Source organism: Lepisma saccharinum, chromosome 26, assembly GCF_977018435.1.
Source record: "Lepisma saccharinum chromosome 26, izLepSacc3.1, whole genome shotgun sequence".
Lineage (NCBI taxonomy): Eukaryota > Metazoa > Arthropoda > Insecta > Zygentoma > Lepismatidae > Lepisma > Lepisma saccharinum.
This window is the reverse complement of record NC_139254.1, coordinates 13,405,399-13,429,001: the sequence shown is the minus strand read 5'-3', so window position 1 is coordinate 13,429,001 and position 23,603 is coordinate 13,405,399. Positions and strand designations below refer to the sequence as shown.

General features: G+C 38.1%; 1 protein-coding gene across 1 annotated transcript in view; it reads left to right on the top strand.

The window, feature by feature from the left end:
• The window catches only part of LOC145979748 (uncharacterized), a 38,361-nt gene that overhangs the window by 2,511 nt on the left and 12,247 nt on the right, over positions 1-23,603 (top strand). Inside the window, exons 3-7 of the mRNA XM_083112733.1 lie at positions 494-557; positions 4,833-4,963; positions 10,452-10,570; positions 12,637-12,766; positions 20,893-20,992. Of these exons, the coding sequence (XP_082968859.1) occupies positions 494-557; positions 4,833-4,963; positions 10,452-10,570; positions 12,637-12,766; positions 20,893-20,992 (544 nt within the window). The remainder of the gene's footprint in view (positions 1-493; positions 558-4,832; positions 4,964-10,451; positions 10,571-12,636; positions 12,767-20,892; positions 20,993-23,603) is intronic.

Below are 23,603 nucleotides of genomic sequence, written 5' to 3'. Positions count from 1 at the left end.
AATGGCTGGCTCTTTTGACATAGCCTACTTATATTTAGGTCATCACAGGTTCAATACCTTTTCTGGTCCTGTACACAAAGAGTTTACTAATGAGGGATTATATCTGATTTTTTTTGTGTGTGTGAAAAGGTGATTAGATGCTGGTGACTGCTGACGTCAAACAATCACATCGTGATGTCATAAATCACATGACATAAAATTGCTAATTACTCACTTATAATGCATCTCCATGAGGTAAAAACATTGACAAACGTTCACAATCTTCTCGTGGATGTATGAAGGGTCACCCAGCACCAATTGTTTCTGTGCACTGAAAGGTTAACTGGGACTGGACCTTCAGTTTATAAATTGGAATCCGATCCTTTATGTGCCTTCACCAGCTGATGCTGGAATTCTGCATGAATTATCTTTTCGAAATATTAAGTAGCCAGTTTGATATATAATGCTCATTATCAGGTGAATTATTAAAATAATTTTCTTTTTGTTTTGACAGTGTTATGAAGTGAGAGCAGCATTCCCTGAAACACCACTTTTAAAAATGGACAGGTCTGCTACCTGTAAGTTAGTAATATCTAATTTGAGTAATATTTCGATGTTTGAATATAAATACAATGTATGGACTTTGATTTACTAATTATAAACTTAGTATTCATTCTGTGGTATATTTTGTTATATTCTTGACACTTCGATACTTCAAGCATGTATCAACTACCACATAATGTTCAAAATTTTTGTGATTAGCTAGAGTAAGAATCTGATACGTAAGAGAAAATGTTTTTTTTTTTTTAGTATTTGTATTTATGTTTGTTTTTTAGCGTTGCTTTTCTGCCACTTTTGGCTAGTTGCCATAATGAGGATGATTGATGATATAACTAAATTGATGAAGGGATTTTCAACGAGGAACATCCATGCCAGGCTATTATTTGAAACTGGGACTCCTGCCATGTGAAGATGCTGTGATAACCACTCCTGCATGGATGCTGGCTGTTGTTACATGTAATGTGCGCATTGGTAAAATATACTATCATAAGTGAAGCAAGTGACAGCAAATTTTTGTTTCTCAAAATATAGTTTTATTTACAAAATGATTGAAGAGAACATTTGTTATATGTGCATAAATAGCCTCATTAGAAATAAAAAAAAGATATTTTGCACTACTTAACCTTTAGCCACCCGAGCCTCTTTCACATGTAACTCCCTTGCTGCCCGAGCTGATTTTCATCAGAGTTTTATAAAAATGACTGTAGATCGGATGCTAATTGCCGTAGACAGACAAATGATATATCGTTTTACTCAGAATGAACCATAGATTCGAACTATATAAAATTTATATGGAGGGAGGGGGAGAAGATGAACCTGAAAATTCAAGATTTTTTTTGGAAAAAGAAATGGGGTTTCACCGCTAGAGTTTTAGGAATGCGAAAATAATTGCACTATTATCATATGACCAATAGAACACGACTTGTACCCCCAAGACGACATGTCTGCGTGCCACTGACTTTCAGAATATCCGTAAGTGCACATTTGGTCAAAAAGTCATTGGAAAGAAGTACAAATATGTTGTCTTTTGTACTTTCCTCTGCTGCTACAGCTCCCATGCTTGGTCTGGAACCATGGCTCTCACTGATGGTACTCCATAAAACACGGCTTCAGACACAGCGGCACCTGCCACGGTGTTTGGTTCGTGCCCCGCACAGTGCACATTGTCGCTGTTCTCTTACCATTTTAACGAAATGGCGGAAGCCACGAACCTTGTACCGCTTAGCGTGTGTAGAAGATGGTGTTCTGGCCCCAGATGGTCCGGGCTATGCTGCTGCTAGGGGAGCTGCAGGCCGGGTGCCTGGCCCGCCACTTGTCTCCAAAAGACTTATAACCGACCAACGGCAGAACCCCAAGTGCCTCACGTTTGGATGTAAAGTCTTGAAGAGGAAGAAGGCGTTTAAAACAGACTTGCTTCTGTGGCACCTTTCTATTTTTAGACAATGCAGGTCACATTGGAGCAACTTGAAATGCATGTGCTTGGCAACAAAGACCTGTTTTCGTCTTTGTAATAGCGCAGTTTTCATCAACCCCTCCCCCCCTCCTTGTGGTGACACGGGGAAAATTCCTTGGATATCAGGAAGCAAACTTTTCACCCATCAAGTTTCCAGTGGTGGAAGAAAAGAATTGCTAACAAATCCAGCCTTTCTTTGTCGGAATTCCTTTTCCTTTGTAAGGAAGCCGCACAAAAAAAGCTGCCATTTTCCCACCTTTTTTGTTCGACACCAAGACGTGCAAGAGTCATAAATGTTTAATATGTGTATTAACATAATGTAAAAGATGAAAATCGAAAATCCAGCCAAAAATATCGACATTATAACGTAAAAACTACAAGCATTCTAGAGGATATCGATTGAGATGCAAGGTGTTACATGTAGGATCTCGATCGGGATGCAAAAGGTTAAGTCAATGAAAGCATATCTCTTTGACACAATATATATTGCTTGATTGATTTGCTTTATTTTGCGAGCATGATTCAAGTGAAAATCTTAATTATTTATTGTGAGGCAAATGAAGAAATAGGGAAAAATTATACATACATCATTTTTCGACGTAGTCCGCATGACGTGAAATGTACGTATTCCAGCGTTTCGGAAGTGCATGGATACCTCGTGATAAGAATTTTTTTGGTTGTGACTGTAGCCACTCATGCACCATGGTGAACTCTTTATTGCTTCGGAAATGCTTGCCTCCCATCTCTTTGACCCATCCGAACACATGATAGTCACTGGGGGCGAGGTCTGGTGAATAAGATGGGTGTGTGGGACATTCAAATTTCATATCCTTTTTCAGGTTGTTTATAGTGCACCCAGGTTTCATCTCCTGTAACAATTCTTTCCAGAAATCCATCACCTTCGACCTGGGAACAACACAAGTTCCTCACAGGCATCGACGCGACAGTCTCTCAATTCAGCAGTCGACACTTGATGGAATCGTAGCACATCATGAACAATATTGTGTGCTGAACCAACACTAATATCCAAAATGGTTGCTATTTCCTTCACAGTAATACACCTGTTTTCCTTCATAAGCTTTTCCACTGTGGCGATTTTGTGGTTTGTCACTATGCGGTGTGCTTGGCCCGGTCGTGGGGCATCCTACACAGACGTTACGCCACTTTTAAACTTTCTACACCACTTGTACACGTTGTGCAGAGACACACACGAATCACTATACTGCGCTTTCATCCTGCATCTTCAGTACTCAAAAAAACACATCACAGATCGCTGCTCTAACGTGGTGCATATCAACAATAGGGTGGCCATATTTGCACTGACGCAGCTTCCTTTTTCAGTGTTGCAGCATCATGTTGACACCTGTTGGTCATTCTTTCAACCACAAGGATAACTTCTGCCATCTTGCAAATCAATCGTACAACTTTTCGGAATTTTATTGCACTTTTATGATTTTCATTTGATTCCCTCGTACTTCTCTTTTGGCTAATTTGCGAAGATGGGGATGAGTGATGAAATTAATGGATGGACACTCATGCAAGCATCCATGCCCAGGTCAGGTTCCGAACCCACGACCCCTGGTGTTGTAGCATGATGTATGTAGCACAATATATATTGGAAATTTATTGACATGATGTAAGTATTATGAGAGCTTTGAAATTCCTGTATTTATTCATGATTTCAGTGTTTTTAACTTGCAAAGTTTATCATTTGAATTTATGAATATTGATGAAGAAGGGTGCGGATTTTATGTTACTAATTTCAGACATACAATAGTCTTTCCATTTTATTGTGATTATTTTTACATCGATTTTCTACCTCATAGGAAGGGCTGAGATAATACCAATTTGAACCACTATCATCATCATCATTCTTTGCAGTTTCCTGCCTTTGGCTGGGTCAGCATAGAAGTCAAGCCTCTCCATTTTCCCCTGACCTTCCACCACTCCTCTCTTTCCACTGTGTTCCTATCTTGTCCTCTTCTCCTAACACTCTCCACTATCTGCTCTTTCCACAGATAACTTGGTCTCCCCCTTGGCCTTATTCCCACTCCTTGTGCATTGTAAGCTCTTACTGGTAGTCTTTCTGCATCCATCCTCTAAATGTGTCCGAACCATCTCATCTGTGCCTGATCTATCCTGTCCTGAAGCTTCACATCATCCACTGTCTGTTGGATCTCCTCATTCCTTATTCTATTCCTTCTAGTCTTCTCCAATATATTCCTTAAAAATTTCATCTCCACTGCTTGCATCATTCTTTTGTCTCTCTGTCATTGTCAAAGTCTCTGCTCAATACATAATTATTAGCACATAGTACGTGTTATATATCACCTTCTTGTATTTCATAGGTACATCCCTGTTCCATATTAATCTTCGAATGCTTTGATATAGTCCACCACCCATTTGTCCTCTTCTGTTTACCTCCTCATCTATTCTTCCACTTCTCTCAATTATGCTTCCTAGCCGGATCCTGTGGTGCTGCGACGCCAAGGGTCCTGGGTTAGAATCCCGCTCGAGCTTGGTTGTTTGTGAATGTCCATTCATCAATTTCATCACTCATCCCCATCTTCGCAAGAGGCACAAAACACGAAGTAAAATAAACTAAATTAATCAATCAATTATGCTTCCTATATATTTGAAGCTCTCCACTACCCTCAACTCTTCCGTGTCCATCTTTATTCTTGGTTCATTTCTGGCTCTTTTTCCTGTTGTTATTAGCACCTCACTCTTTCCTGCACTGAATTTCGTTCCTGCTCTTCTGATTTCCTCATTCGAACCGCTACCATTTGCCAGTAATTGAGAAATTTATCATTCATTGTCACTTTGTTTTTATTTTTAGGTCTCTTTGGTATCAGGCAATATGGTGTTGATATAAATGGATATGTTAATCATCCTGATAAAGGATTGTGCATATGGCTGCAGAGGCGTTCAGCAACTAAACAAACATGGCCTGGGAAACTCGACAATATGGTATGTACTGGAGCGTATATTAATTTTAGATGAAGGCTAAAATTAGAAAATTTTGTGAGCTCATATTTAAGCCTCAAGTTTTTTGAAATGTGAAAATTATTCCACTTTATTTCAACGCATAAACAAGTAAAATGATCTATAATTTAAAATGTCAGTTTGGCTTGAAAATAATGTAACTATTAAAACTATTATAACAGCACAGCTGGTTCAAACCTAATCTTAAATACAGTAAAACCTTCTTAATGGGGGGGAGGGAATGAGTTGGCCGAAAAAACTGAAATAACCTAAAAGAACAGTAGAAAGTGCATTAAAACTCAGTTTATAGCAACAAAACACGTTTATTATGGTGTATTTAAAGGGCATAGGCTTAAATACACTATACAGTACAGTACAAAGTCTGCGGGAAACAAGAATTTCATCAGTGGTTAACTGCCTTTACTTTGGGAAGTTCTCTTGTTGACTTCCAGCCACATTTAAAACCTTGCACTCTGCTTTTTTTTTTCATTTTGCCTGTCTGGATTAATGAGGTTTTACTGTATTATCATGATTTTTTTTGTTTGTATTCGGTTTTGTTTTCGCCAAGTAGCTAATTTCAATGTCAATAATCTTACTTTTTTTTTAATTTCCTCCTTATTTACTAACTCTGTTAAACATATAATTTATTCCTTCATTTGACGTAGATTTCCACGTGGGTCAATAATAATAATAGTTATAATTGTTACTATTATGTGATCAATTTTGAATCAAAAAAAACTTTAACGAGGAAGAACACCGGGTATCTTGGTGGCCAGGGAATGTCACCAAATCGAGAGATAACGTGATTACCAAACAATTCTCGCACAGTTGTCATGGATTGCCTTGCAGTGTGCGGTTGCACCATCCTGTTGAAACCAAGGTTTGTGAAGTTGTGGGAACCTATTAAATGCAGGTGCAGCAAAAGTTTTCAGCATCTCAACATTCCACTCTGAATTGACAGTCTCTGTGCTCTGTTCTTCTTCTCGAGGACATAATTTTCAAAAATTGATACTGTGGATTACTGTATCTTAAATGGCAAGTTGTAACATTATCTGGTGTCTGGTGAGTTTTTCAAAAGTTCCCATTTTTCTGGAACCATAAGCTTGTGCAAAGGGGCAGTTGCCCTCCCCCCCATAATACTCCCACTTAGAAATTTAGTGTAGAGGAATCTTATCACTGTTATTAAAAAATATTATACTCTTTAAAAAATTAAGTATTTCCAAGCCGACAAAAGTTCCAAGCAGCTATGGAGGGGAGAAGAAAGTGCATTATTTCCTATGAAATTGAACAATCCAACTTCGTTCTCTAGCAAATTTCTTGTTAGTAACACTCCCACACACTTTATTCATTGGTTGTGTTACCTCTATGTGTTTGCAGAATAACGTGCCCATGCATTGGAAATCATTAGTGGCAATTTGTTGAGAAAAGTAGGGAGGGGTCAGGGACAGTTGACTTTTTCTTTGTATAAAAGGCTTAGCATTAAGAGACCATAGTGAGGGGGCAAAAAGTGGCTAAAGGTGAGAGGTTAACCTCCCCCCATGCCCCTCTTATGACCTTCACTGTTGGAAATGAATACATTATGTGTAGTTGTTTTGAATCTGCTGTACGAAACCGTGTTTATATGTAAAATATTCTCTGAACCACAGAGAGGGGAAATAAAGGAGGGGCAAAGAACATAGATGTCACTTCTAATACAGTGATTTTTTGTGGATCCGGACGCACTGTATATTCGCCCCTGTTTAGTATCAATAGATATAATAAAGCAGTGAGATGAAATTAGGTTTTTCTTTCTCCGATTCAACTTTCAAGGCTTTTGCCTCCTTTGATCAGAGGGTCTGCGCACATTTATGCTGGAGACGAGAGAACATGTGAACTCTCAAAATGTTGTGTTAGAATAAGGATAATTTAAAGCACTAGACATTGCATGCTAGAAAACAAATAATTAAAAATATGTTGCTTTTCCAGCCAGTGTCATTGCTTTCATATTTTCACTCCTAAAACAAAGTACACTCTAAACAAGAGCATAGCAGGATTGTCTGGAAATGTATTTGAAAGTACATGGGAAAGTTGGAGAACTTGTTTTGCTAAAATGAGTGGAAACATGGTGAAACTTAGTGCAAATTCCTGCCATTTTATTAAAAAAGATAATGATGTCATCCTGGTTTTGTGTAGTAAATGTCTAAACAAAGTTTCATTTCCTAAGACAAAATCCTATTACAGGACCCAGGTTATATCTATTAAGAGACTAAATGAAACATTAAAGTTCATCATGGAACATCAGTTATCAATGTTTTATTCAGTGGCGAGGCCAAAAGGGGGGTACAACTCCCCTTGGTCCAGTATTCATAAAAAAAAAACCATCAAAGGCAGGTAAAGATGTCAAAAAGATGGCTGACTGATAAAAGAAAAGTATACATAACTCCCCATTTTGAAAGTCCTGGCCATGCCACTGGCTTTGTTAATCATATTCCGTTATCCAAATTTTATTATGTGTATTATAAATGTACAATTATTGCACACATTCAAGTATACGATGACAAGTTTTTATTACTATTATTATTAAATTTGTGAACCAGCTGGAATTAAATAATTTGGGGATGGATAAGTTTTCTGCTACAAGTCTTAGCAAGTTTTTCTCATGCGGAGTGGAAAATGTTGTCATTGAGCTTGAGTTGGATGGAGGTGGAGAAAGCCTGCCAAGAATGTGTTGTGGCATCACTTGGAACTCTTCCTGCTTCCAATGACCTTTGGACCATAGCCAGGAGTGTGACGCTCACTTCCCACTTGAGTTTGTTTTCCTTTAGTAAAGCCTCCGAGAACAGATGTGCCAAAGAACAATGTTGGTTTTGTGTTCTCCTAAGTGCCAATGCTTTTTTCTTCTTTCTAAATCTTTACAGATTGTCTATCTGTCACATTCATCTTACAACTGTTAACCATCTGAACTTTTTAGTGTGTCTACATGTATCACATGTCATTCTCAAGAATAGCAATCAAGACTGTTGAAGTCAATATTTATGATATTTTCTAACTTGCGCCTCACAAAAGAAAATGAAGAAATTAATTCCGACTTAGTTTTCATTAGGATGTCTGACCGACACATGGAAGACCCACTTAATTCTTGGGTGATGAATATGGCTTGGAAGTTGAAGAGCTATAAATTGTCAAAATAAAGACCTATAAAAAGACCTAAAAATATTAAAAAAAGGACCTTAAAACGGAAAAAAGGACGTATAAATGTGATCCAAATTCATTAATAACTTCAGTTTTAATTACATATTTAGTGAATGTGGTCGTATACACCATGCTGAAAGCTTCAAAACAAGAGAAAGTTGCCACTTAAAGGGCGACCTTCCAGACAAGTTACGGTTAAAAGACCTTGTACCGTACCTGCTTCAGTGGTCCAAAAATGGTTTTTCTCTCGTTTCAGGAATGGTTCAAATATATATTTTTTTATTTATTATTATTTCTTTACTACAGAAAGGATGTTTAAGAGGTGATGGTGATGATGATTCGAATTGAGAATGGGCAGTAAAAACGTAGTCGAAAGAAGGTGAAGTTGCAAGAAAAAAAAAGATGTTAAGACCTAAAAAAAAAAGGCTAAAAAGGACATAAAACCCACCCTTTCCTGGCCTACAATGACCCAAAATGAACATATATTATGTTGGGCCTCGTCTTCGGACACTAGGAAAAAAAAGGATATTTCCTCAACTTCCGCGTCCTAGTGATGAACTAAGTTTGGGATTTCTCCAACCTCATCCCTCCATAAAAGAATCCCTGAGACTCATTCAGCCTTTAATAAATTGGCATCAGTGAGCAAGGTGGCTGGAGTATGGTGCTTGTCACATCACCTCCAAAAATGTCTGTGATCGTGAATATCTACATATGTACCTTCATTTTACAGTGCAATGAGCATTGAAAACTTCACCATACCTAAATTAAAATTGATAATTTTAACAGTTTTTCAACATGTATTGTTCACTGGAAGAAATTTACTAACAAGAATGACAATAGAGATTCACTATGGAGTTCTGTTTTTCATAAGTGGAGTAAGCCACCACTTAATCTAAATTAAAAGATCAATAATATTTGTAAAAAGGAATAGAATTTTGAATTGCCTGATGGTATTTATGATCCATAAATAACAAGTGATAAAATCTTTATTATTATTATTAATGATAATAAAATAGGGATGTAAAGTAAAAAAAAAAAAGTAAAGTGGTCCCCTGTGCATAGCACCACGCCATGAAGGCGTATAGGGGGTGTGGGGTAACGCCCCACACTTTCTTGATCCGGTCGTGAGTGGGGGTGATGTGATCAGCATCACGCCCCTGACCGCCTTTACCCCCCAGAGTTTCCCCCAGGTACCCATGTTATTAGACGCTGGGTGGGTGCCGGGGCCGCTTCCATCGTTAGAAAAGTTCCCGGATTTGAACTGGCCGGGGATCGAACCCGGGACCTTTAACATGGTAGTCAGACGCGTTACCAACTGAGCCATCGCGGCCACAATAAAATAGGGATGGGACCGATTAATCGATACTCTATCGGTATCGGCCGATATAAGCATATCGGTTTATTGGTAAAATTACCTATTTTACCGATCCGATATATCGATAAATATCTTATAATTTAGTGCAAAATTCTGCCATTTTGTAATTTTTATGGATAATCTCAATGCCCTACTTTATAAAGAAGTAATTGTCTAAATATTCAACTTTTTTGCATTGCAGTCACCTGGAAACACCCATTTGTTAAGGGGATCAATGAACATTTCAGGTTCTTCAAGTACCATTTCTAATTTTATATCTGATCAGTAGAATATCTATATCTGTAAATTTTATATCTGTATCGGCCAGAATTTCATATCGGCCCATCCAAAATAATCACAAAAAGCAGGTTTCTTTTTTCATAGTTAAGTTCCTATATTCCAACAATGTAACACTATTGATGAGATTTATTTTATAACTGCTTCTTTTTGTTCTTTGTTCAATTTATCCTATTGTACAGGGTGGTCCAAATGTGTTGTTACCCCTACAGAACAACTTAGGAACTAACCAATCCAGAGGTCAGGAATGACTCCACCCTTTTTGTGAAACAATAAATCGTCTCCACAAGAGAACAGATTTAATTAGTTCCACTGTGACAATCACTTGGGGGTAACAAGATATTTGGACCACCCTGTGGTAACTGTATCATAAATCAAACCAAAAGTATAAATTGTTTCATTAAGGGAGTGTGTGTTCTCTCAAAATATTATGTATGTGCTTGTAACAGTGTGAATAGGTAAAGTTCCCCGTGCATATAGCACCATACCATGAAAGAGCTGTAGACTGCAATATAAATAATTCTACAATGCACGGAAATACATACGTAGAAGAAACAATATTAATATGTTATTATGTGTGCTGTATTTTTTTTATTATTATTATTTCCAATACTTCTCTGTCTTGAAGAGTGCAATTTGAATTTTTTCCAGGTTGGAGGAGGCTTATCGGTAGGGTATGGGATCTTAGAAACAGCCATAAAGGAAGCAGGAGAAGAGGCCTCAATACCCGAACATCTTATAAAGAACGTGAAAGCAGCAGGGAGTGTTTCGTAAGTAGTCGTGCAGTGTCTAGAAGTGTGTCCAAAATAATATGTGCAATGATCAGGAACCTTCAAATGTTTATTAATGTATAACATTGATATACCCTGATTGTGTTTATCTTGCATATGAAATTGGGGACTATTGCTGTTAGCCACAATATGGAGTTTCTATAGTTCTGTGTGTGGTACCACATACACCCACACACACACACACACACACACACACACACAGAGAAGAGGTGACTCTCTCCGTCTATAAAGAAAGTAGAGAGAAAGGAATTAAAAAGATGGAGAGAAGGAATGTCGGTCTGTCTCTCTTTTGCTCTATCTCTCTTTTTGTGTGTGTGTCTGTTTTTTTTTGTTTGTTTTTAAAGCTGAGAAAATACCAGTGCCGATATTCATACAGATTCCTACCAATATTGTAATTATTAAAAATTGTTCACAATATTGATTAATATTTAAGTGTTCCACTGCAATTATATTGATCAATTTACCAGAGTTTAAACTTTAAAATATTCAAAATTTATATTGGAGTATTAAAATTGCTGTTATTTAATGACAAAATCCATTTTTCAAACAATATGGATGCAAAATAAGTGAGAACTTTTAATTTTGCATGATTTTCAGGACAATAAGACTGACATTTTTGAGAACCCTGCAATATTTCCAAACTATCAAAAAAATATCTGTTAGTATTACTCGAGGTGCATGATGTTCAATTTTGAAAGGTTTGAGGTGGGTGCATAATGTTCAATTTTGAAAAGTTTGGGCTGCATTTTCCTACCATATTTTGTCATGAAATAATTCGAAGTGAACTGCAAAATAAACTTTTAAACATGAAATTTTAGAGTTCATTTACTAAGTGACACTTTCTGAAGTCTGAATTACCCTGTGAGTTATGCAAATCAAGGAAAATTGATTAATTCTGTAAATATTGGAGAAGCAAGAATGTACTCCTTTACTTAATACTCTGATAACTACATAAATGTGATATTAGAAGGGAAATGTTTATTTACTGTAATAAGTGTAGTTTAAAATCAAATGTAAGGTTATATTCATATATATATATATTATTATTATTATTATTATTATTATTATTAACTTACATTTTTGCGAGTATCGAGGTAACTCCTGCGACGTTTCGGAACGCAACTGCTCCCTTCGTAACGCAACTGCTCCCTTCCTGAGGCTGCTCACGTTTAGATTATGTATAATTCATAACCACGTTGAACTCTCCATAGGTACAGGATATAGGATTGGTAAAAGGTGTGTGGTTAAAAAACAATAAAAATCTAAAACCCATTACAGGTGCACGTCAAATTACCATGCCGTTTTCCCAATTAGAAACTGCTCCTTGGAATGTTAAAACTTTAAAACTGAATATCCACGGTTGGCGTGTGCTGCAATACTCCAATGTTTCCTCTTCCTTGGAGGAGAGGGGGAACAGAGGGGAAGCATCCAACCTCGTGCTCTACGAGGAAACATTGGAGTATTGCAGCACACACGGACCGTGGATATTCACAGTTTTAAGGATTTAAACATTCCAAGGAGCAGTTTCTAATTGGGAAAACGGCATGGAAGTTTGACGTGCACTTGTAAAGGCTTTTAGATTTCTATTGTTTTTTAACCAAACACCTTTTACCAATCCTATATCCTGTACCTATGGAGATTTCAACGTGGTTATGAATTATACATAACCTAAACGTGAGCAGCCTCAGGAAGGGAGCAGTTGCATTCCGAAACGTCGCAGGAGTTACCTCGATACTCGCAAAAACGTAAGTTAATAATATAGATATATATTAAACTTGTGAGTAATTTGCAGAACTTTCATCATGAAAAAGGTTATATTCACCATTTAACACCGAAATGCCATTTTATATTCCACTTTTGATTCTGAAAAGTACCAAGATTTTGTACAGAAATCTTGATCATAAATACATGGCCCTAGGTATTACTGAATAAATATTATTTGGTTGTATCTGATAAAACATTAATTATTAAAACCACTAAAAGGTATTCTATTGTTGATCTGCTATGAAGCGTCATTTGTATCATGCTGTTTTTTCTTTTCTTAGATTTTTCTTTGAGAGTGAACGTGGTCTTTTCCCAAACACGGAGTTTGTGTATGACTTAGAGCTGCCACTGGATTTCATGCCCTTCAATAGTGATGGTGAGGTTGAGAGTTTTGAGTTGTTGCCGGCAAAGGTGAGTGCCTTGTGGTGTTGCTTTTAAAGGTCACTTTGTTAATTTGTTCTATGTTGTGGATTTTGGATTGGATCACTTACAGTCAGTGACGCTACCACAGGGTGGCAGGGGAGCATTGCCGCCCCAAACTTTAGATGGAAGTTAATTTGGGGGGCAAACATTGAAGAAGAAAAAAGCCAGAATAGCAGGACAAAAGGATACTCAAGATGAAATTAGTTTTCACGTATTTCTTGGATTTTTTTCTTCCAGATGGCCAAGTCACCTTCATGAGGGCACAGAGCGGCAATTGCCTCCTTCAATTTCAAATTTTATGCAAATAAAAATACATTTCGCAAAATTTTCTTGATCGCTTCGCTTGCAATATCTGCTTTTCTTAGTCTCGTCAAGTTCAGAGCCGTAGCTAGGAGATGGCCAGAGTTGGCCCTGGGAGGGGAATGATTTAAAGGAAAGAAATTGTAAGAGAGAGTGCCTAGGTGCCTTGTGAAATTATTTGCACCCTATTAAATCTTTATTGTTTTCAGTTTGCACAAATTTGGATATAAAAATTTTCTTGATCACTTCGCTGGCAATATGGTTCTTTTCTATAGTGCGTTGTAAATTATCAGAGGGAGAAAAAAGACCAATTATGTATGTACTTCAGATTGTTGCTGCTAAACAATTTTGTCTTAAGTGCATAAACAATTGTTTGGATGAAAATGAGCTTGCACATTTGAGAGACAATTTATATCATTTTTGCTGTTGGTTTGTTATGATGTGGATGAATTGATTATGTAATGTATTTAAATAAGGTACATTCGTATTAAAAAAAAGTAAGTAATAATAAGTAATAAACTGCTCCCCTGTGCTTTGCACCATGCATGAAGGCATGTAGGGGGTGTGGAGTCAGGGCCCCACACTTTCTTCATCATGGCCAAAGATGGGGGTGATGTGATCAGCACCATGCCCCATGCCCTCCAGGTACCCACTTTATACGACACTGGGTAGGTGCTGGACCTGCTTGAACAGGTGGAAAAAATCAAACAACACAAATGCTTTAGCACCAACTTTTGTGTGATTTACGAGGATAATAACGTCTTTGATGATCCTACTACTACTACTGCTGCTGCTGTTGCTGCTCCTGCTAATAATAATAAAGGCACTATTATCATTAATATTATAATTATTATTATTGGTACGTTTATCCTGGTATTTGCCTCCCCAGAAAAAAAATCGTGGTTGTGCATTTGAACCCAACAGATGACTCTGTCAGTGGTCACAGCATTTGCTGTAATTTAAAACTAAGAAATATGTAAAAGTAGCTCCAGAGCAAACTTGTTTCGATAAGATGAATGCACTTGCAATTAACTTGAACGTCAAAACCCAGCATACAAGATAACATGATAACAATCTCACTGTGTAGTTGTTCACGAGAATGCCTTAAAATGAATAGCCAATCAGAGCCAGCCTACGCTCTAGCTGGAAATTGATTCACGCATCACCGCCAGTGCACATATGATATGCTGAGGCATATCCTATAGGCTAAGCGAGAATTAAACTGACTTTTTCGTTTTATGATCTTTGGTTCGTGAATATGTATTGGTTCTGTATTTTACATGCAGTCACGGTTGTAACAATACCATTGAAAGTCCATAACCATTACAACCCAGAAGAGTGGGTGCCTGTACGTGCATTTTGCTATATTGACATGGATCTATTCAATAAGATACATATTAGTGTAAATATATATTTTATTTATATCAACGTGCTCAACAAATTGTGGATTTTATAATATATATATAAACAATCTTAACAAAGATGCAAACAAATTAAGAATTACAATGAATGGTTCACAATATATAGATATGAGAGCGTACATTGATCGGAAGAATATCAAGTTTTGCAGAATTAGTCTAAATTTTTTTGTGTGTTTGTGGTATATCTTTGTCAAAAGGAAAAAAAAATAAATGAAATTACTTATTATGACAAATTATTCAACTTTGATGATTTTTGGCACTGATCTTATGACAAAGATGACAGCGAAAATACAGATTGTTTACTTTTTCTTTGGTGCCATTTTGAAAGATCCATTGCAGCCTTTTCCGCTGGTTTGTACCAACTGGTTGTTCTCCAAGGCTGCCCTCACAGCTTCCTTCATCTGGTCACGGAGTTCAGTGGTTACTTTGTTCATGTAGTGAGTCTTGACGATCGAAGTTCCCATAGCCTTGAACGAGACACCAGACTCCCCCTTCTGCATGGACTTCACAGTGGAGATTACCATTTTGGACATCTTTGCATTCGGGCCTTGCTTGACGACATTGCTTTTAGTGTCTGCTTTGATTCGGCGCTTCTTGGTCTCGCGTTCTGGAACAGCTGGGGAGTCGGAACGTCGCTTCTCTGTGGCACGGCCATGATCGGAAAGTTCTGAATCACTCGCTGACAACATGGAATCAGTATAGTTGCCATAGCTTGAGGACTCGTCATAATCTGTAGTGTGAGATCCTTCAGAAGAAAGGCACTAGCTACCACACTCATCCTCTTCCTCAACGCTGGGTAATGCAGGAGTCTCGGAAGGTGCTTCCTTTGTGGCTTCTTGTGACTTGCCCTTCATTTTGTTTCTGTTTTAACTTTCTTCCTGCCTAACCACTCTTTCCGTTTTCAGTGTCAAATTTTGTGATTTTATCCATAGAAACATTTCGTAATTATTGACCGAGCAGCATTGTTAGATCTTACAAGTTGCAAGGCATTCATAGATATTGTTGCTTTATATAACTAAGGCATAATAATGTTGGAACCGATTATTACCTTGCTTTTGTTCAACCAGGAGAAAAAATTATAAGACTAACAACATACTTTCTATATAAGACGTAAGCGAGTTACTAAATATATATCCGCAAATCTTACTTGTAAATGTTCTATTAATTTTGGTGGCCTCTGCCACCATCCGCTTGGGAACTCGATGCTTTACTGTTAGGTTGACTTTTGGTTCCTGTTGTTGTTTCCTCGACTACCGCTAGGTGTGCTAGTGTATCCATTTCGTCTGCTGTGCACATTGGGTTTGAGCTGTTGTAATAGTGGGAGCCGAACATGATGAGCCTGACCGCTGCCTATGTTCAGCTCGTGCGGAAAGTGCATAATTGCATGCGTCTCCTTGATTTTGGTGTCGATTAGGATGTGTGCCTAACTGAAACTTTTTGGATCCTGTGTTTGTTGAACTTGAGGTGCCTTGCTAATACGCTCTTTGACAGATCTGATGGATATTTGTTTCTTGTGAGTGTGCCTTCATGAGTTCCATCACATCATCACTTATCGTCATGATTAGCCAAAAGTAGCAGAAAAGGGATGCTAAATAACCCAAATACAAATAGGTACGATATATCACAGCGCTTCAATTCTTTCACAAGGCATCACTCTTTTACTTCGTTTTCTAATTTTCGTCGTTAGGCTCTCGGGTGCCCGGCTTTCCTCACCCCTGTCTAGCTTCTTCTTTACTTCCACATCGAAATATATACGAAATGAGATGCTGTTCCAGTGACGGCACACACTGCTTCTCCCCATATGTTTTGGCAAAAAACTCCCAGCCGTATCATGTATGAAATTCTGACGCTCAGACACAATACGCGATCCTGCCCAGACAAGGTCAAGAGTTTCGTAACTCCATAAATCGTCACTAATGCATAAAATGCAAAAAAAAAAAAAAAAAAATCATCCTTCTTTTGCCAATTCCATAAGTACCCACATAAAAATTATTGCAAGCAACATCATGTCTTTCTTTTATGCATGTTTTTCTTTGTTTTATACAAAAACGTTTTTACACCTTAGTAACTTTTTCTCCATACGGACTCATCTTGAAGAGAACCATTGATTGACTTTTTTGTTATTAATTTGTTTTTGTTGTACGTGTGTTTGTGCATGTACCTACCCAATGCATAGCGGTAAGAATTTTATCTTGTAATCAAGGGGTACCAGTTGTGATCCTCAGTGGATACATGTGGCATAATGATTCGGATTCCATTTTAAAACTGAAGGACCATACCTGATTAGCATATCAGAGTATAAAATGAACTTATAAAAAACTTTCGTGTGTTTTTGTCATTGATGTCATCAAAAATTAAGCAAACATTGATATTAAACATTTATATGTTTCAGGACAATTAAAAACTTTACTATTCATAATGCATATGCAGAACTACATGTACGTATACTCCATTACATAATGAAGATCAGTATGGTTCTACAAGGGAGATTTAGATCCCGAAGTAACTTATTATTGTGAATGCTGTTGTTGGAAAATGGTCGGATTTTTGATTGAATGTTATAGGCTGTATATAAAAAGAAATTGCATCCCTGATGGCATAAAGTGATGTTGCCCGGTTCCAGGTTCAATCCCAAAATGGAGGCACAGTGGCCCAAGTCACATTTTTAGCTGTAGGTACAATCACAATGAGCAGCATAAAGTGGACAAAGAAACAAAATTTTACTGACTGAAAGCCAGATTTTTTTTAAACAATTTACTTTTTTTTGGTCATTTTTGGCCAATCTATTTTAGTTTCTGCCTCAGTTTTTGGGCCACTGTGTATTAGTGCAGTGTCTTAGCCCAGCACCAGGCTGCAGGAGTTCATTTGATCCAGTGATTGCCAACTGTTTGAGACCCAATTTTATGTTTACAAGCCTAGATATGTACCATATGGCATAATTTCAAGGGTGCATATTAATCTACAAAGTTAAAAAATATAGAAAGGGGTAAAATTTTTGAGCAGGGCATCATCTTTATAAAATGAATTTACAGCGCTCTGGTCTCATAACAGTTAAGAACCACTATGCAAGGCTTGCTCCGTGACCAGTTTTAGCAGCTATTACATCAATACATGATACACTTGAAAGCCAGAATACAAATATTTTATTATAAATACAAATGTAAGGAGGTTTTGAAACTAGATGTTTGATTTTAGATATAGTTCAAGATCATTGAGGGTATATTTGATAAGTGTGTTGAAAGATGTAGCAATATTTTCTTTCTTTCTTTTTTCTTTTTACTTTGTATGCACGTTCCCTACTTTTTGCCACTTTTACCCCCACACTATGTGAACCCTTATCTACTAAGAGAAAGTAAACTGTCCTGCTCCCCCAGTCAATCGCTGTTTCTGGATGTTCCTATGCCAAATTCAAAGATTCAAAATTATGTTAGTTTACTATTAGTTTCTATTTACACAATACATACAATATGTGGTTGTTCATATACGAGGGCAAATCAATAAGTCTGTTCCACGATTTTTTTTTCACAGCAATTTATTGGTCAAACAAGACGACAATAGGTGTGCAGGAGTAGTACTTCATTACTATTTTTCTACATATCCACCACCGACTGCAATTCATTTTTCCCACCGTGACACCAATTTGGATATGCCAGTGGCATAGAACGTCGTCAGCTGCTGCTGCAACCACTGCCGCACAGCATGTTGCAGTTCACGATCAGACGAGAAGTGTTGGCAGACAATGCCTTCTTCATAGGGTCGAAGAGGTGATAATCAGAGGCTGCCAGATCTGGACTGTATGGCAGATGTTCCATGATTTCCCAGCCATACCGAGTGATGTTTTCCTTGACCACCATGGCGACGTGTGGCCTTGCGTTGTCGTGAAGGAGACTGATGTGGTCACTCTGTCGCTTGTCACGCAAGGCACGACATAGCTTGGTAAGTGTGGCAGTGTAGGACATTGTGTTGATTGTTCCACCAGCAGACATGAAATCCACCAGCAGTACTCCCAACATATCTGAGAAGACAGTGACCATCACCGCTCCTCGTCCGTGACACTGGTGCGACCAGCCTTGAACCGCTGACAACAATTCCAAATAGCTTTGTGGCACAGGACATCGTCTCCATATACCAGCTTCATCCTCGTGTGAATCTCCGTCTGTGTCTTGCCTTCAGGCCAGAAGAAACGCACCATGAAACGCTGCTCCTCGACCGTCCCAGAAGAAACGCACCATGAAACGCTGCTCCTCGACCGTCAACCATGTCAGGCAGGTAGCCATGTTTGTCACTGCTGCCATCTGTGGCAGAGACGAGGAACATTACAAAATCAATCATTATGACCTCGTGTCGGATGACATTTTCAGTACCCAAAACTTCACCTTGGTGTGATTATCCAATCCTCTGCAAAAAAATCGTGGAACCGACTTACTGGTTTGCTGTCATACTATGTAGATATATTTAATAAGCCCACTTAAATATGAAGATTATGCTTGGATAGAACCATCCATTCAAAAAAAGCCGGCATTTTTGTCTTGCTATGAATTCCATGTCAAAAATTGTATTTTAAATTTAGATATGAGTGTCATTTTACAGTAGAGAGATAAATGAAAGCTGTGGAATATGAAAAATGCAGCCAAGTAATGTATTGTTATCGGTTTGAAACACTTTGGGGGAAAACCCGAAAAACTCCAACCAAAACAGCCATGGGAATGAACTCGGATTTTTTTTAGACCTTTTCCAACTGCACATTATATACAAGATATAATTGTGTGTGGTTTTTCCTTATCAAAAACCAAGGTGCGCATTAAACAGGCAGACGCATTATTCATGTGTAAATACAGTAAGAACATTGGGGAATAATGCTTGTAAACGAATTACTAACTTGATCCGCAAGACTTAATTTTAATGGCTCTATTAATGTCAGTGGTTCTTGCAACCATTCACTTGGGGACTTGCTGCTACAGTCACTTGCAGATAACGTTATTAATTCGCTTTTGTGTATTCAAGCTTGTATGTTAATTTCGTTATATTTATATTATCTGTGCACTGTAGATATTACAAGAGGTAATATTAGTGATGTGACAGATTAAACAGCATCAATATTGGCTGATAATTTTACTGATATGCTCCTTATATGAATAGATAATGACCATGGTCACTATTTCGTCAATTTGTAGGGGTGTAAGGGGGTGACCTTCCACTTAGTACACCCAATTGTCAACCTCACTTCCACGTAGTACACCCTGGACTGCATTTTGCAGACTAACAAGGCTCTGGCGTCTGGCCCTATGGCCATTATAATTCTGTGTTGTCCTTATGTGTGCTGAGTGCCCCTTTACAGCCTCAGCTTTTAACGAAAGTCAGAACATTGCAATTATGCTCTTTTAGATATGGTAAGGGGCTGGACCCTATAATGTGATGGGTGTAAAATAGCCTAAGTGCTGACGTACCCAAAATTTGGAATTAAATTTTTTTTAAAAAATGTAATTTTGTAATTTTTTTATGAATATTAAAATTTAATCTAAGTTATAATATGAAATTAACTGTGACATTTTGGCTAGCTGGGGCCTCCCCGATGGCGCAATGGTAGCATCGGGTTTGATACCTGGTGGAGGCAATAGTGGGTCGGATCCCACTTTAAACTGTAGGTCCAGTCCCGATTAGCCTTACTGTGCATAAAGTGGACTTAAAACACCAAATCAATCAATCATTCAATCAATTTTGGCTAGCTGATGTAGCTTTCACTGCGAATATTTTGGGAAAATTTCAGAATTGTATAAATTTGTAAAAAAGTACTAAAGTACTGATACAAATTCTACCACACTCTTTGAACAAAGGGCCCAAGTGGGGAGTCCACTTTGGTGTTAGATTTTCATTATTAATTAAGTGAATACAGTGGCATGCCCAAGGGTGGGGGTTAGGTGTCATAACCTTTCCTTTTGATCCAGTATTCCTAAAAAGAGAACGACAAAAGTAGGAAAAGATTGCTGACTACTAAAGTAAGTATATGTACCCCCCACTCCCTTCTGAAAATCCTGGGCACCCCACTGAATGGATAAATGATCCTTGTTGCCATACACACAGCGGTACACGTTTTTAATTTGTTTAGAACCAAAGCAAATTATTTCTTTGGAAAAAAGTTGAAATGCTAGACATTTGATGGTAACATGTTCGACTGCAGTCACTTTCCGTTAGTTACCCACAAAATCAACTGCAGCAGCAAAAGAGTTAAAAAAAAGTAATGGGCCTATTAGTGTCTTTCTTAAAATGTGTGTCATTGATCAGCTATCAGATGTAAAATTGATATCCGCTCTCCATCAGTATCAGTAAAATATGAGAATGGAATTGTTACATTGGAAGTGCCACATTAATTTTTATTTGTGTTTTTTATTGCAGGAGACATTAGAAAAGGTGTTTTCTCCTGAGTTTAAAACTACCAGCTGTCCTGTCATAATTGATTTTCTTATTCGACATGGTCTCATAAATGCTGAAAATGGTGAGTTCTGCATGGTTTTTCTTAGTAGCTTGAGGAAAATCTTGATATGTAACTTAAAACCACAGTTTGCATTATTGTAAAAAAAATTTTGTAGAAGGTAGTCCGAGAGCAAAGATGGCTGCCTACCTCTTTCTTCATCATGAATACCAATCCTGCCTCCCGAAAATTCACAGCAATGTCACATTTTGTTGATTCATAATGTTTCCGTAAGTAGCAACAATTGTCTGTGAACTTCTACTCGGGAAGGGGTGTTGAATTGAGAAACTGTATGATGGAATGAATCTTGCATTTGGAGAGTTTTTGAAGCAACCATTTTAGACATGTGTTATTTGATCAAAACTTGGTGTGCGGAATGAATGCGAGGATAAAGAGTTAGGCTCAAGGTCAACGCTAGTGTAGCCACACACACACACACACACACACACACACACACACACACACACACACACACACACACACACACACACACACACACACACACACACACACACACACACACACACACACACACACACACACACACACACACACACACACACACACACACACACACACACACACACACACACACACACACACACACACACACACACACACACACACACACACACACACACACACACACACACACACACACACACACACACACACACACACACACACACACACACACACACACACACACACACACACACACACACACACACACACACACACACACACACACACACACACACACACACACACACACACACACACACACACACACACACACACACACACACACACACACACACACACACACACACACACACACACACACACACACACACACACACACACACACACACACACACACACACACACACACACACACACACACACACACACACACACACACACACACACACACACACACACACACACACACACACACACACACACACTCTCTCTCTCTCTCTCTCACTCACACACTCACTCACTCACTCACTCACTCACTCACTCACTCACTCACTCACTCACTCACTCACTCACTCACTCACTCACTCACTCACTCACTCTCTCTCTCTCTCTCTCTCTCTCTCTCTCTCTCTCTCTCTCTCTCTCTCTCTCTCTCTCTCTCTCTCTCACAAAAAAAAAACAAAAAAAAACACTCCCTCCAGTTTATGCATGATGTATCTTTACTATCCGGATACGCCTCATACATGGATATTTAAATTTTTAAGGAGACATGAGATATAAGTGTTGAAATATAAGGCATGCGTTACATATTATTTTACCATATTTTGTCATGAAGTGATACAAAACCTGAAGTGGAAAATGTGAATTAAACTTTTGAGCACATAATTTAGAGTTTATTTGCCAACACAACAATGTCCAGTCTGAGCTACACAGCATGTTCCGTTCAAACCTCCCACATCATTGCTAAAAGGTTATGAAACATAATGGAATGCGAGTGGTACTGGACGAAAGAGAAACTCAAAGATTTTTATTGCATGACCTCGAAGTTCACCGTTCTCTCACTATGCAGTGCCACAATCGCATAAAGCACAATAGCGACTCCGCAGCAGCAGCGTGCACCATCTGTATTCTGGTATGCAGAGACCAAACCAATCATTACACTGCAAAGAAATTACCGGAGATAATATGCAGGTTAATGGTTTTCCCATCAGGTGCTTCACCTGTACATTTGAACACATCCATAAGTTCTTTTTTGGAATGGTCCCAGTGGTTCTAAATTCTGCCGCCAGGTGTCAGGCTGACCAGTTGTAACTGGCGAAACATTGTTAAACATGCTGACACATGACAGTGCAGATTTTATCTATCAGCTTGATGGAGCTCAATGCAACTTCCACCTTAATGTAAGGGAGTTCCTTAACAAGAGATTGTTACATCGCATCGATGGATTGGGCAAGCAGCTAACAAATATCATGTTGACGTGTGCAGAGTAACATTCAGCATTTGTGAGTTAACTTCGCGATAACTACTGGCACTTAAACTTGGACAGTTACATTACACATGTGTAAAATTGCATCTAATTTTGACCATTTATGAATAAAATATAAAAAGTTCAAATCATCCAGATCATTTTGAAACACAGTGTATATTGTAAGAAAACTTTTCTATACAGGTGTGGTAATTACTAGGCACTCTTGATTTTCCAATGTTATTTTTTCCAAAATTGGTATTATTTTTTGTACTTTTCAATATTTTCCTATAATTCAAATGTACCTGAAAATATACCTCCATTGGAATCATAGATAGTTTCCTACCATGAAATTAGTTTTTGAGGTAGTTATTTTCCATTAATTCTCAGGTGACAAATGGCCTTCCTGATGGCACAGTGGTAGCGTCGTTGCCTAATAATCAAGGGGTCCCAGATTCGATACCCGGTGGAGGCACAAGTGGTTCGGATCCCACTTTAAAACTGTAGGTCCAGTCCCAATTAGCCTTACTGTGCATAAAGTGGACTTAAAACACTAAATCAATCAATCAGGTGACAAATAGCAGCATTACGGCTTCTGTGTGATGGTAGGTTCACACTCAATCTCCGCCAAAACTGCACCACTTTGATAGATGCCAGATCCCTTGAAATCGATGCCATATGTTT